At 49.4% G+C, this 15,475-nt stretch overlaps 1 protein-coding gene across 1 annotated transcript in view; it reads left to right on the top strand.

The window, feature by feature from the left end:
• Positions 1-14,864, top strand: part of ASL (argininosuccinate lyase) — a 34,385-nt gene extending 19,521 nt beyond the window's left edge. Inside the window, exon 16 of the mRNA XM_054560492.2 lies at positions 14,727-14,864. Within this exon, the coding sequence (XP_054416467.1) occupies positions 14,727-14,849 (123 nt within the window). The 3' untranslated portion in view covers positions 14,850-14,864. The remainder of the gene's footprint in view (positions 1-14,726) is intronic.
• Positions 14,865-15,475: the final 611 nt, after the last annotated feature.

Raw genomic sequence — 15,475 nt, 5'->3', positions numbered from 1 at the left:
AGCCATCCAGCTAGTATGTGATGCCAGCCACTGGGTTAGCTTCCTGCAAAACCGACACCTCCTCCACCCTAGAGAGTGATGTACAGATAAATTCCCCCACACTGACCTTGAGGGGAGGGTGACTGGGATGCAGGGCCTGGAGGGGACCTGCACCTTGCTGCAGTCAAGGGAGGCATGGCTACACCAAGCCCGCAGAGAGCCCTGAGGCCAGGCCGGGCACACGGCAAGTGTTCAGTAGAGAGCCCATGGTGACACAGAGACCTCTTCTATGCAAATCTCACCAAACTCCTGATAAGAGATGTCTGAAATTAGAGGTCAAGTACGGTGGTTTATGCATGTAATCCCGACAGTTTGGGAGGCCAAGGTGGGAGGACTGCTTGAAGCCAGGAGTTCAGTTCAAGACCAGCCTGGGCAACATAGCAAGATCCCAGCTACCACGTTAACAACAACAAAAGAAACAGTCTGGGTGTGGTGGCTCACGCCTGTAATCCCAGCACTTTAGGAGGCCAAGGCGGGTGGATCACGAGGTCAGGACTTCAAGACCAGCCTGGCCAAGATGGTAAAACCCCATCTCTACTAAAAATACAAAAAATTAGCCAGGCACTGCCTATAGTCCCAGCTACTCGGGAGGCTGAGACAGGATACTGGCGTGAACCCGGGAGGCAGAGCTTGCATTGAGTGGAGATCATGTCACTGCAATCCAGCCTGGGTGACAGAGCGAGACTCTGTCTCAAAAAAAAAAAAAAAAAAAAAAAAAAAAAAGCTGGATGCGGTGCCAGGCACCTGTAATCCCAGCTACTCGGGAGGCTAAGGCAGGAGAATTGCTTGAACCCGGGAGGTGGAGGTTGCCGTGAGCTGAGATTGTGCCGTTGTACTCCAGCCTGGGGAACAAGAGCGTGACTTCGCCTCAAAAAAAAAAAACAAGCCAAGCCAGGCACAGTGGCTCACACCTGTAATCCCAGCACGGTGGGAGGCCGAGGCCGGTGGATCACTTGATGCCAGGAGTTCGAGACGAGCCTGGCCAATATATTGGAACCCCATCTCTAATAAAAATACAAAAATTAGCCGGGCGCGGTGGTGCACGCCTGTAGTCCCAGCCACTCGAGAGGCTGAGTCATGAGAATTGCATGAACCTGGGAGGTGGAGGTTGCAGTCAGCTGAGACCATGCCACTGCACTCCTGCCTAGGTGACAGCCTTCTCAAAAAAAAAAGAAAAAGAAAAAACAACCAAACGTTTTAAATAATTTCATTTTATTTTTAAAAAATTGAGATGGGCTCTATGTTTCCCAGGCTAGTCTCAAACTCCTGAGCTCAAGCCTTCCACCTGTCTCACCCTCCCAAAGTGCTGGGATTATAGGCATGAGCCACCACACCCGGCCTACCACAAATTTAATGGCTCAACATGTGTAATCTGATAATTCCGGACATCACAAGTCTGAAATTGGTTTTACCGAGAAGAAATCAAGTGTCAGCCAGGATCTGGAGGAGGATCCATTTCCTTGTTTTTTCCATTTTCTAGAGGCCACCTGCATTCCTTGGCTTGTAGTTCGTTCTTCCGTCTGCAGGAGCAGTGGTGTAGCATCTTCAAGTCTCTCTCTGCTTCCATTGTCAATCTTTTTTGTTTGTTTGTTTTTATTTTTATTTTTTGAGACAGTCTCGCTCTGTTGCCCAGGCTGGAGTACAATGGTGCAATCTCGGTTCACTGCAACCTCCTCCGCCCGGGTTCAAGTGATTCTCCTGCCTCAGCCTACCAAGCAGCTGGGATTACAGGCACCTGCCATCAGGCCTGGTTAATTTTTTTTGTATTTTTAGTAGAGATGGGGTTTCGCCACGTTGGTCAGGCTGGTCTTGAACTCCTGACCTCAGGTGATCCAGCCACCTCGGCCTCCCAAAGTGCTAGGATTATAGGTGTGAGACACCCCACCCCAGCCTAATGCCATTACTTTCTTTTTTCTTTTTCTTTTTTTTTTTTTTTTTGAGAAAGGGTCTCGCTCTGTCGCCCAGGCTTGGAGTGCAGTGGCGTGATCTTGGCTCACTGCAAGCTCTGCCTCCCGGATTCACGCCATTCTCCTGCCTCAGCCTCCTGAGTAGCTGGGACTACAGGCGCCTGCTACCAGGCCTGGCTAATTTTTTTTGTATTTTTAGTAGAGACGGGGTTTCACCATGTTAGGCAGGATGGTCTCGATGTCCTTACCTCGTGATCCGCCCGCCTCAGCCTCCCAAAGTGCTGGGATTACAGGCATGAGCCACCACACCCGGCTGTGCCATTACTTTCAATGGCAAAACCTGCAATTACTTTTGGACGGATACAATAGTAACATCAAGGATCACTGGTCATAGATCAGCATGACAGATATTATTACAATAATAATAGGCTGGTGTGGTGGCTCACACCTGTTATCCCAGCACTCTGGGAGGCCAAGGCAGGTGGATCACCTGAGGTCAGAAGTTCAAGACCAGCCTGACTAACATGGTGAAACCCCATCTCAACTAAAATGCTAAAAATTAGCCAGGCGTGGTGGTGCATGCCTCTAGTCCCAGCTCCTTGGGAAGCTGAGGTAGCAGAATCGGTTGAACCCCGGAGGTGGAGGTTGTAGTGAGCCAACATCATGCCATTGCACACCAGCCTGGGCAACAAAAGCAAAACTCTATCTCATTAAATAAATAGATAAATAAATAAAGCCTGGGTAACAAGAGTGAAACTCTATCTCAATAAATAAATAAATAAATAAATAAATAAAACTATAATGCTGGGCGCAGAGGCTCACGCCTGTAATCCCAGCACTTTGGGAGGCTGAGGCGGGTGGATCACCTGAGGTCAGGAGTTTGAGACCAGCCTGGCCAACATGGTGAAACCCCATCTCTACTAAAAATACAAAACTTAGCTGGACATGGTGGTGGGTGCCTGTAATCTCAGCTACTCGGGAGGCTGAGGCAGAATTGCTTGATCCCAGGAGGCAGAAGTTGTAGTGAGCCAAGATCGCACCATTGCACTCCAGCCTGGGTGACAAGAGCAAGACTGTCTTTAAAAAAAAATAAAATAAAATAAAATAGTGGCTGGGCATGGTGGCTCACGCCTGTAATCCCAGCACTTTGGGAAGCCGAGGTGGGTGGATCACCTGAGGTCAGGAGTTCAAGACCAGCCTGGCCAACATGGTGAAACCCCATCTCTACTAAAAATACAAAAATTAGCCGGGTGTGGTGGCGGGAGCCTGTAGTCCCAGCTACTTGGGAAGCTGAGGCAGGAGACTCGCTTGAACCCGGGAGGCAGAGGTTGCAGTGAGCTGAGATCATGCCACTGCACTCCAGCCTGGGTGACAGAGGGAGACTCTGTCTAAAAATAAATGAATAAGTAAATAAATAAATAAGAAAGAAGGAGGAGTAGGGGGGGAAGGAGGAAGAGGAGGAGCGGGAGGAAACAGCCAGGCGGTGGCTCATGCCTGTAAAGGAGGAAGAGGAGGAGGAAGAAACAGCCAGGCACAGTGGCTCAAGCCTGTAAAGGAGGAGGAAACAGCCAGGTGTGGTGGCTCATGCCTGTTAAAGGAGGAGGAGGAGGAGAAGGAAGAGGAGGAGGAGGAGGAGGAAGAGGAGAGGAGGAGGAGGGGAGGAGGAGGGGAGGAGGAGAGGAGGGGAGGGGGAGGAGGAGGGGAGGAGGAGGAGGGGAGGGGGAGGAGAGGAGGAGGAGGAGAGGAGGGGAGGAGGAGGGAAGGAGGAGAGGAGGGGGAGAAGGGGGAGGAGGGGGAGGAGGAGGGGAGGAGGAGGGGAGGAGGGGGGAGGAGGAGGAGGAGACGAGGAGGAGGAGGAGGAGAGGAGGAGGAGGGGAGGAGGAGAGGAGGAGGGGAGGAGGAGGAGAGGAGGAGGGGAGGAGGGGGAAGGGAGGGGGAGGAGGAGGGGAGGAGGGGAGGAGGAGGGGAAGAGGGGGAAGGGAGGGGGAGGGGGAGGAGGAGGGGAGGAGGAGGAGGGGGAAGGGAGGGGGAGGGGGAGGAGGAGGGGAGGGGGACGAGGAGGAGAGGAGGAGGAGGAGAGGAGGAGGAGGAGAGGAGGAGGAGGAGAGGAGGAGGAGGAGAGGAGGAGGAGGAGGAGAGGAGGAGGAGGAGAGGAGGAGGAGGAGGAGGGGAGGAGGAGGAAGAAACAGCCAGGCCCGGTGGCTCTCACACCTGTAAAGGAAGAGGAGGAGGAGCAGTAGGAAACAGCCAGGCGTGGTGGCTCACGCCTGTAAAGGAGAAAGAGGAGGAAAAAACAGCCAGGCACAGTGGCTCAAGCCTGTAAAGGAGGAGAAGGAAACAGCCAGTTGCAGTGGCTCACGCCTGTAGAGGAGGAGGAGGAGGAGGAGGAAACAGCCAGGAACAGTGGCTCATGCCTGTAAAGGAGGAGAAGGAAGAGGAGGAGAAGGAAGAAGAAACAGCCAGGAAGGGTGGCTCATGCCGGTAAAGGAGGAGAAGGAAGAGGAGGAGGAGGAGGAAACAGCCAGGTGAGGTGGCTCACGACTGTAAAGGACGAGGAGGAGGAGGAAGAGGGAGAAACAGCCAGGTGTGGTGTCGCAGCCTGTAAAGTAGGAGGCGGAAACAGCCAGGCGAGGTGGCTTAAGCCTGTAAAGGAAGAGGAGGAAAAAACAGCCAAGCGCAGTGGCTCATGCCTGTAAAGGAGGAAGAGGAAGAGGAGGAGAAGGAAACTACATGGATTGGTGGCTCAGGCCTGTAAAGGAGGAGGGGAGGGGAGCAGGGAGGAGGAGAAGGAAGAGACGGAAACTGCTAGGCATGGTGGCTCATGCCTGTAATCCCAGCAATTTGGGGGGCAGCAGTAAGGAGGAAGGAAGGAGGAGGAAAAAGAATGAGGAGGAGGAAAGAGGGAGGAAGAAAAAAAAAACAAGAGGAGGAGGAGGAAAAGAGGAAAGAGGGAGGAGGAAAAAGAAACAGCCAAGCGGGCTTGGTGGCTCATACCCGTAGTCCCAGCTACTCCGGAGGCTGAGGCAGAAGAATCGCTTGAACCTGGGAGGCGGAGGTTGCAGTTAGCTGAGATCGGGCTATTGCACTCCAGCCTGGGTGACAGAGTGAGACTCCATCTCAAAAAAAAAAAAAAAAAGAGCCAGGTGCAGTGGCTCACGCCTGTAATCCATCTATTTGGGAGGCTGAGGCGGGAAGATTGCTAGAAACCCAGGAGTTTGAGACCAGCCTGACCAACATAGTGAGACCCTGTTTTTACAAAAAAAAAAAAAATTAAAAATTAGCCAGGAATGGTGGCACAAGCCAGTCATCCCAGCTACTCAGAAGGCTGAGGCAAGAGGATCACTTGAGCCCAGGAGGTCAAGGCTGCAATGAGCTATGGTCAAACCACTGCACTTGAGCCTGGGCAATGGAGTAAGACTCTGTCTCAAAAAAATAGTAATAAAGTTTGAAATACAATAAGAATTACTGAAATGTGACACAAAGACACCAAATGAGCACATGCTGTTGGAAAAACGGCACCAATACACTACCTCAACACAGGGTTGCCACAATCCTCTAGTATGTTAAGAAATGGGCCAGGCATGGTGACTCACGCCTGTAACTCCAGCACTTTGGGAAGCTGAGATGGGAGGATTGCTTGAGGCCAGGAGTTCGAGACCAGCCTGGTCAACATAGCGAGACCCCCCCCCCCATCTAAATTGTTTTAAATATTATTATTATATATATATATTTTTTTGAGACAGAGTCTTGCTCTGTCGCTCAGGCTGGAGTGCAGTGGCACAATCTCACCTCAATGCAAGCTCCGCCTCCTGGGTTCACGCCATTCTTCTGCCTCAGCCTCCCAAGTAGCTGGGACTACAGGCGCCCGCCAACACGCCCGGCTAATTTTTTTGTATTTTTAGTATATATGGGGTTTCACCGTGTTAGCCAGGATGGTCTCGATCTCCTGACCTTGTGATCTGCACACTTCAGCCTCCCAAAGTGCTGGGATTACAGGCTTGAGCCACTGTGCCCGGCCTATTTATATTTTTAAATTTAAAAAATGTTAAGGAATACAATATCTCTGAAGCACAATAAAGTGAAGTAAAAAAAAAAAAAAATGAGGCCAGGCACAGTGGCTCACACCTGTCATCCCAGCACTCCGGGAGGCCAAGGTGGGTGGGTAGTCTGAGATTAGGAGTTCAAGACCAGCCTGGCCAAACATGGTGAAACCCCATTTCTACTAAAAATTCAAAAATTAGAAGGGCATGTTGGTGCATGCCTGTAGTTCCAGCTACTCTGGAGGGTGAGGCAGGAGGATCTGTTGAGCCCCCAGAGTTTGAGGCTTCATTGAGAGTTCTTATCATGTCACTGTACTCCAGCCTAGCTGACAGAGTGAGACCGTATCTAAGAAAAAACTTATAAAATGGTGTATTAAGCCTGGGCTCGGTGGCTCACGCCTGTAATCCCAGTACTTTGGGAGGCCAAGGCGGGCAGATCACGAGCTCAGGAGTTCAAGACCAGCCTTGCCAACATGGTGAAACCCCGTCTCTACTAAAAATAGAAAAATTAGCCAGGTGTGGTGGTGCACGCCTGTAATTGCCACAGCCATCTCAACCTTCAGGAACCACCACCCTGATCAGTCAGCAGCCACCAACATCGAGGCAAGACCCTCCACTAACAAAAATGTATGACTTACTGAAAACTCAGATGATCATTAACATTTTTAAGCAATAAAGTATTTTTAAGTTAAGGTATATACTTTTTTTCTTTCCTTTTTTTTTTTTTTTTTTGAGGCAGAGTCTTGCTCTGTTGCCCAGGCTGGGGTGCAGTGGCGCATTCTCAGCTTACTGCAAACTCCGCCTCCCGGGCTCAAGCAATTCTCCTGCCTCAGCCTCCTGAGTAGCTGAGATTACACGCATGTGCCACCAGGCCCAGGTAATTTTTGTATTTTTAGTAGAGATGGGGTTTCTCCATGTTGGCCAGGCTGGTCTCAAACTCCTGCCCTCAGGTAATCTGCCTGCCTTGGCCTCCCAAAGTGCTGGGATTACAGGCGTGGGCCACTGCACCTGGCGTGTACATTGTTTTTATAGACATAATTTTATTGCATACTTAAGAGACTACAGAGGCGGGTGGATCATTTGAGGTCAAGAGTTTGAGACCAGCCTGACCAACATGGTGAAACCCCATCTCTACTAAAATACAAAAATTAGCCAGGCAGAGTGGCGCGTGCCTGTAATCCCAGCTACTCGGGAGGCTGAGGCAGGAGAATCACTTGAACCCAGAAGGTGGAGGTTGCAGTGAGCCAAGATCACGCCACTGCACTTCAGCCTAGGTGACACAGCAAGACCCCCTCCCAAAAAATTAATTAATTAATTAATAAAAGACTACAGAAGAGTGTAAACATAACTTTTTTATTTTTTAAAGGAGGGTCTCCCTAAAAGAGGCAAGAATGCAGTGGCATGATCATAGCTCACTGTAACCTTGAACGCCTGGGCTCAAGTGAGCCACCTCCCTCAGCATCATGAGTAGCTGAGACTTTAGGTGTGTGCTGCCACATCCGGCTAATCTTTTTATTTTTAATTTTTTAGAAAGTGATTCTTGCTGTTTCCCAGGCTGTTCAGGACCAGCCTGGGCAACACAGGGAGACACCCATCTCTTAAAAAAAAAAAAAAAAAAAAAAGTTTTCATTATTCTGGCATGGTGGTGCACACCTGGGGGATCTTGGCTCACTGCAACTGCCACCTCCCAAGTTCAATTGAGTCTCCTGCCTCAGCCTCCCAAGTAGCTGGGATTACAGGCATGTGCCACCATGCCTGGCTAATTTTTTATATTTTTAGTAGAGATGGGGTTTCTCCATGTTGGTCAGGCTGGTCTCGAACTCCCGACCTCAGGTGAGTCACCCGCCTCGGCCTTCCAAAGTGCTGGGATTACAGGCATGCGCCACCACGCCTGGCTAAGTTTTTGTATTTTTAGTAGAGATGGGGTTTTCTCCATGTTGGTCAGGCTGGTCTCGAACTCCCAACCTCAGGTGATTCAGCCGCCTTGGCCTTCCAAAGTGCTGAGATTACAGGCGTGAGCCACCGCGCCTGGCTGCAATTTCTTTTTTTTATTTATTTTTATTTATTTATTTTGAGATGGAGTCTTGCTCTCTCTCCCAGGGTGGAATGCAGTGGCGTGATCTCAGCTCACCGCAAGCTCCGCCTCCCGGGTTCACACCATTCTCCTGCCTCAGCCTACCGAGTAGCTGGGACTACAGGTGCCCACCACCACACCTGACTAATTTTTTGTATTTTTAGTAGAGACGGGGTTTCACCGTGTTAGCCAGGATGGTCTTGATCTCCTGACCTCGTGAACCGCCCTCCTCGGCTTCCCAAAGTGCTGGGATTACAGGCCTGAGCCACCGTGCCCGTCCGCAATTTCTTAAAATAAGACAACATTGAAGTTTGCAGCATCAATTGACTTCCGCCATCACTGTAGCATGTGATGCTGTTTGATAGCATTTTACACATGGCAGAACTTTTTTCAAAATTAGAGTCAATCTTCTCAAACCCTGCTCCTACTTTATCAACTAGGTTTTTATGTAGTATTCTAAATCTTTTGCTGTTATTTCAGCAATATTCACAGTATCTTCACCAGGAATACATCCCATCGGAAGAAACCAATTTTTTTGCTGAGTCATAAGAAGCAACTGCTCATTCGTTCAAGTTTGCTCATGGGATTGAGCAATTCACCTCCAGCTAATTTTTTTTTTTTTTTTTTGAGATGGAGCCTCACCCTGTTGCCCAGGCTAGAGTGCAGTGGCACAATCTCTGCTCACTGCAACCTCCGCCTCCCGGGTTCAAGCGATTCTTCTGCCTCAGCCTCCTGAGTAGCTGGGAGTACAGGCGCGTGCCACCATGCCTGGCTAATTTTTGTATTTTCAGTAGAGACGAGGTTTCACTGTATTGGGCAGGCTGGTCTCAAACTCCTGACCTCGTGATCCGCCTGACTCGGCCTCCCAAAGTGCTGGGATTACAGGCTTGAGCCACCGCACCCGGCCACAAAATATATTTCTTTTCTTTGAGACAGAGTTTTGCTCTTTCGCCCAGGCTGCAATGAAGTGGCACAATCTCGGCTCACTGCAACCTTTACCCCCCAGGTTCAAGTGATGCTCCTGTCTCAGCCTCTTAAGTAGCTGGGATTACAGGTGTCCACCACCATGCCTGGCTAATTTTTGTATTTTCAGTGGAGACGGGGTTTGACCATGTTGGCCAGGCTGGTCTGGAACTCCTGACCTCAGGTGACCCACCCACCTCAGCCTCCCAAAGGGCTGAGATTAGAGGCGTGAGCCACCGCACCCGGCCCCACCTTTTCTTCTACAGCTTCCTCACCCCTCTTTGCCTTCATAGAATTCAGGAGAGTTAGAGCCTTGCTCTGGATTAGGCTTTGGCTTAAGGGAATGTTGTGACTGGTTTGATCTTCTATCCAGACCAAACTTTCTCTGTATCAGCAATAAGGCTGCTTTGCTTTCTTCTCATTCGTGTGTTCACAGGAGTAGCACTTTTAATTTCCTTCAAGAACTTTTCCTGCCAGGCACGGTGGCTCACGCCTGTAATCCTAGCACTTTGGGAGGCCAAGGCAGGCAGATCATCTAAGGTCAGGAGTTCAAGACCAGCCTGGCCAACATGGGGAAACCCTGTTTCTACTAAAAATACAAAACATTAGCCGGTTGTGATGGCACGTGCCTGTAATCTCAGCTACTTGAGAGGCTGAGGCAGGAGAATCACTGGAACCCCGGGAGCAGTGGTTGCAGGGAGCCGAGATTGCGCCATTGCACTCCAGCCTGGGCCACAGAGCGAGACTCCGTCTCAAGAGAGAGAGGAAAAAAAATAACTTTTCCTTTGTGTTCACAACTTGGTTAATGGGTACAAGAGGCTTTGCTTTTGTTCTTTCTCAGTCTTCAACATGTCTGCCTCATGATGTTTAATCATTTCCAGCTTTTGACATTAAGTGAGATACGTAGGACCCTTCCTTTCACTTTAACACTTAGAGGCCATTGTAGGCTTGTTAATTGAACTAATTTCAATATTGTTCTGTCTCAGGAAATAGGGAGACTCAAGAGGGCAAGAGGGCGCGAGACGGAGGCACAGTTGGTCACAGAGGCAGTTAGAACACACACATTTGTTGATTAAATTCACCATCTTAAATGGGCACAGTGTATGATGCCCAAAACAACTGTAGTAGTAACATCAAAGACCACTGATCACAGATCACCACAGCAGATACAGTAATAATGAAAAATTTGGGCTGGGCATGGTGGCTCAGGCCTGTAATCCCAGCACTTTGGGAGGCCGAAGTGGGTGGATCACGAGGTCAGGAGATCGAGACCATCCTGGCTAACATGGTGAAACCCCGTCTCTACTAAAAAATACAAAAAATTAGCCAGGCGTGGTGGCGGGCGCCTGTAGTCCCAGCTACTCGGGAAGCTGAGGCAGGAGAATGGCGTGAACCTGGGAGGCGGAGCTTGCAGCGAGCCGAGATCACGCCACTGCACTCCAGCCTGGGCGACAGAGCAAGACTCCGTCTCAAAATAAATAAATAAATAAATAAAATAAAAGTTTGAAATACTGCCAGAATTACCAAACTGTGACACAGAGGTATGAAGTGAGCATGTGCTGTTGGAAAAATGCCACTGACAGACTTACTCAACACAGGGTTGCCACAAACCTTCAATTTGTAAAAAATGCAGTTTCTGTGAAGCACAATAAATCAAAGTGCAGTATAACAAGGTGTGCACATATGTGCTATTTCTGATTTATACTAAGTGTTCAATAAATAATAGTTGCTATGATTAATACATAAGGGCCTAGTGGGTCAAGATAAAGCTGGTTTGAAATAATAATAACAATTAGGACAGACATGTTTTTGTTTTTAAGATGGAGTCTCTGTTGCCCAGGCTGGAGTGCAGTGGCATGATCTTGGCTCATTGCAACCTCCACCTCCTAGGTTCAAGCAATTCTCCTCCCTCGGCCTCCTGAGTAGCTGGGATTACAGGTGTACACCACTACACCTGGCTAATTTTTTTATTTTTAGTAGAGACGGGGCTTCACCATGGTGGCTAGGCTGGTCTTGAACTCCTGACCTCAGGTGATCCCACTGCCTCGCCCTCCCGAAGTGCCGGGATTACAGAAGTGAGCCACCGTGCCTGGCCAGGACTGCTATGTTTTCAATGTTTTCTATGTGCAAAGTACTATATGTGTCTATCTGTTGTCTTTTGCTGTGTAAGGAGACATCCCAGGTTGTAAAACAACTGTCACAATTATTACCTCTGATAATTCAGGGGGTTGAATTAGCTAGGAGGTCTTGCTTATGGTTCCTCATATGTTTACAGTACTGGCTGAAATCCTGTCTCAAAAGAAGTGAGTCATGAAGACCAGACCATGTTTTTATTTTTATTTTTTATTTTATTATTATTATTTTTTGAGATGCAGTCTCGCCGTGTCACCCAGGTTGGAGTGCAGTGGCCCAATCTCTGCTCACTGCAAGCTCCACCTCCCGGGTTCACGCCATTCTCCTGCCTCAGCCTCCCAAGCAGTTGCGACTACAGGTGCCCACCACCACACAGGGCTAATTTTTTGTATTTTTAGTAGACACCGGGTTTCACTGTGTTAGCCAGGATGGTCTCTATCTCCTGACCTCATGATCCTCTCACCTCGGCCTCCCAAAGTGCTGGGATTAGAGGCATATGCCACCACACCTGGCCTTCATTTTTATTTTTCGAGATGGAATCTTGCTCTGTTGCCCAGGCTGGAGTGCAGTGGTTTGATCCTGGTCACTGCAACCTCCGCCTCCTGGTTTCAAGCAACTCTCCCTCAGCCTCCCGAGTGCTGGGATTACAGGTGCGCACCACCATGTGGGATCATTTCAAAAGCTTCCTCAGTCACACGTCTTGTATTTAGACTGGGAAGACTCGAATGGCTGAGGGCTGGGACAGACAGGACATCTCACAGTATAACTGTGTGATCTCTCCATGTAATCCCTCCAGCACGGTGGTGTGGAGGCAGCTGGGCTTCTTATAGGCTGGCTTCATGCTCCAAAGGCCCATAGCCCCAGAGAGAGCCAGGTGGGAGCTGCATTACCTTTTCTGATGCAGCCTCAGCAGTCATGCAGTCTCTTTGACCACATTCTACCTCTTAGAAGTGAGTCAGGGCCAGACGTGGTGGCTCACGCCTATAATCCCAGCACTTTGGGAGGCTGAGGTGGGCAGATCACTTGAGTGAGGTCAGGAGTTCAAGAGCAGCCTGGCTAATATGGTGAAACCTCATCTCTACTAAAAATATAAAAATTAGCTGGGTGTGGTGGCACATGCCTGCAATCCTAGCTACTCGGGAGGCTGAGGTAGGAGAATCGCTTGAACCTGGGAGGCAGAGGCTGCAGTGAGCCAAGATCGCGCCATTGCACTCCAGCCTGGGAAACAGAGGGAGGCTCTGTCTAAAAAAAAAAAAAAAAAAAAAAATTAGAAGAAGTAAGTTGGCCAGGCACAGTAACTCTCACATATAATCCCAGCACTTTGGGAGGCTGAAATGGGAGAATCATTTGAGCCTAGGAGTTCGAAACCAGCCTGGGCAACAGTGGTGAAACTCCATCTTTACAAAAAAATACAAAAATCGACCGGGAGCAGTGACTCACACCTGTAATCCCAGCACTTTGGAAGGCCGAGGTGGGCGGGTCACCTGAGGTCAGGAGTTTGAGACCAGCCTGGCCAACATGGTGAAACATCATCTCTACTAAAAAATACAAAAATTAGCTGGGCGTGGTGGCAGGCACCTGTAATTCCAGCTACTTGGGACCCTGAGACAAGAGAATTGCTTGAACCCAGGAGGCAGAGGTTGCAGGGAGCTCAGACCGCACCATTGCCCTCCAGCGTGGGCAACAAGAGTGCTACTCCATCTCAAAAAAAAAAAAAAAAAATCAGCTGGGTGTGGTGGTGAGCATCTATGGTCCCAGCTACTCAGGAGGCTAAGGTGGGAGGATCGCCAGAGCCCAGGATGTCAAGGCTGCAGTGAGCCGTGATTGCACCACTGCACTCCAGCCTGGGATACACAGTGAGATCCTGTCTCAAAAGAAAAGGAAGTAAGTCAGGAAGGCCAGAACATGTTCAAGGTGGGGAGGAATTAGACTCCACTCCATGAGGGGTGTCAGAGAATTTGCAGACATGGGCTGGGCGTGGTTCCTCACGCCTGTAATCCCAGCACTTTGTGAGGCCAAGGCAGGCAGATCACAAGGTCAGGAGTTCGCGACCCGCCTGAACAACACAGTGAAACTCCCATCTCTACTAAAAATACAAAAATTAGCTGGGCATGGTGGCCGGCACCTGAAATCTCAGCTACTCAGGAGGCTGAGGCAGGATAATTGCTTGAAACTGGGAGGCGGAAGTTGTGATGCGCCAAGATCATGCCACTGCACTCTTGCACTCCAACCTGGGTGACAGAGCGAGACTCCGTCTCAAAAATAAAATAAAATAAAATAAAATAAAGAAATAAAGTAATAATAATAATAATAAAAATGTGTAGCTCCTCCCCTCCTCTCTTGGTCCTGCTCCCCTTCACCTTCGTCATGAGTAGAAGATCCCTGAGTCCTCCCCAGAAGATGCTGCCTTTCTTCCTCTAGAGCATGTGGAACTGTAAGCTGATTAAACCGCCCTTTTTTTTTTTTTTGAGACAGTCTTGCTCTGTCGCCCAGGCTGGAGTACAGTGGCACAATCTTGGCTCACTGCAAGCTCCACCTCTTGGGTTCACACCTTTCTCCTGCCTCAGCCTCCCGAGTAGCTGGGACTACAGGCGCCCACCACCACGCCTGGCTAATTTTTTGTATTTTTTAGTAGAGACAGGTTTTCACCGCCAGGATGGTCTTGATCTCCTGACCTCGTGATCCTCCCACCTCGGCCTCCAAAAGTGCTGGGATTATAGGCGTGAGCCACCACGCCCAGCCAAACCACCTTTCTTTATAAATTATCTGGACTCAGGTATTTCTTCTTTTTTCTTTTTTAGTCTCAGGTATTTCTTTCTTTTTTTTTTTTTTTTTAAGACAGAGTCTTGCTGTGTTGCCCAGGCTGGAGTGCAGTGGTGCAATCTCAGCTCACTGCAAACTCTGCCTCCTGGGTGAAGAGATTCTCCTGCCTCAGCCTCCCCAGTAGCTGGGATTACAGGTGTGCGCCACCACGCCCAGCTAATTTTTTTTGTATTTTTTTAGTAGAGACAGGGTTTCACCATATTGGCCAGGCTGGTCTTAAACTCCTGACCTCATGATCTGCCTGCCTCAGCCTCCCAAAGTGCTGGGATTACAGATGTGAGCCACCGTGCCCAGCTTTCAGGTATTTCTTTATAGAAGTGTGAGAATTGAGTAATACAGAAGTCCTACATGGGTCTCACTGGGTTAAAATCAAGGTGTTGGTAGGGCTGCAGTCCTTTTTTTTTTTTTTTTTTTGAGTTAGAGTCTTGCTCTGTTGCCCAGCCTGGAGTGCATGATCTTGGCTCACTGCAACCAACCCCTCCTGGGTTCAAGCAATTCTCCTACCTCAGCCTCCCAAGTTGCTGGGATTACAGGCGCCTGCCACCACACCCAGCTAATTTTTTAAATTTTTAGTAGAGACAGTGTTTCACCATGTTGGCTAGGCTGGTCTCAAACTCCTGACCTCAAGTGATCCACCTGCCTTGGGCTCCCAAAGTGATGGGATTACCAGTGTGAGCCATGGTACCCAGCGGGCTGCAGTCCTTTCTGGAAGCTTCAGAAGAGAATCTGTTTTCTTGCCTTTTCCAGCTTCTACAGTTACTTACGTTCCTTGGCTCATGGCCCCTTCCTCCATCTTCAAAGGCAGGAATATTGCATCTCTCAGATCATTCTTCCCTAGCCACACCTCCCTTGGGCTCTGACATCAGGTGAGAATGATTTTATGCTTTTAATGATCCACGTGATTATGTTGATACCACATAGAAAATCCAGGATAATCTTTTTATCTCAAGGTCCATACCCTTAATTGTCATGGTGATCAGCGACTCTCCAGGGCCAGAGGTGCAGACAGTAAAAAGAATGTTTACTCGGCTCACTGCAACCTCCGCTTCCCAGGCTCAAGTGGTTCTCCTACCTCAGTCTCCTGAGTAGCTGGGATTACAGGCGCCAGCCACCATGCCCAGCTAATTTTTGTATTTTCAGTAGAGATGAGGTTTCACCATGTTGGCCAGGCTGGTCTTGAACTCTTGGACTCAAGTGATCCACCCGCCTCGGCCTCCCGAAATGATGGGATGACAGGCATGAGCCACCACCACACCTGGCCAACCAGGTACCATTTGAACACCCAGCTAACTCCCTACTCTAAGTCACACCTGAGCCATTTTATCATGGGGGCTGTCAGAGGCACTGCTGTTTTTCACTGAAGCCCATACCCAATCCCTCGGCCTCGTGTGCTTTTCCCTCACCCACTTCAAAGGCCCGTGGCTTTGGGACGCCTCTCCACCTCATTAGTCATTCCCTCCCCTGCCCATCGCGTCGAAACACAATGCATTGTGGTT

The sequence above is a fragment of the Pongo abelii genome, chromosome 6 (assembly GCF_028885655.2).
Source record: "Pongo abelii isolate AG06213 chromosome 6, NHGRI_mPonAbe1-v2.0_pri, whole genome shotgun sequence".
In the NCBI taxonomy this organism is placed as follows: domain Eukaryota; kingdom Metazoa; phylum Chordata; class Mammalia; order Primates; family Hominidae; genus Pongo; species Pongo abelii.
This window is presented reverse-complemented; position numbering and strand designations above follow the sequence as displayed.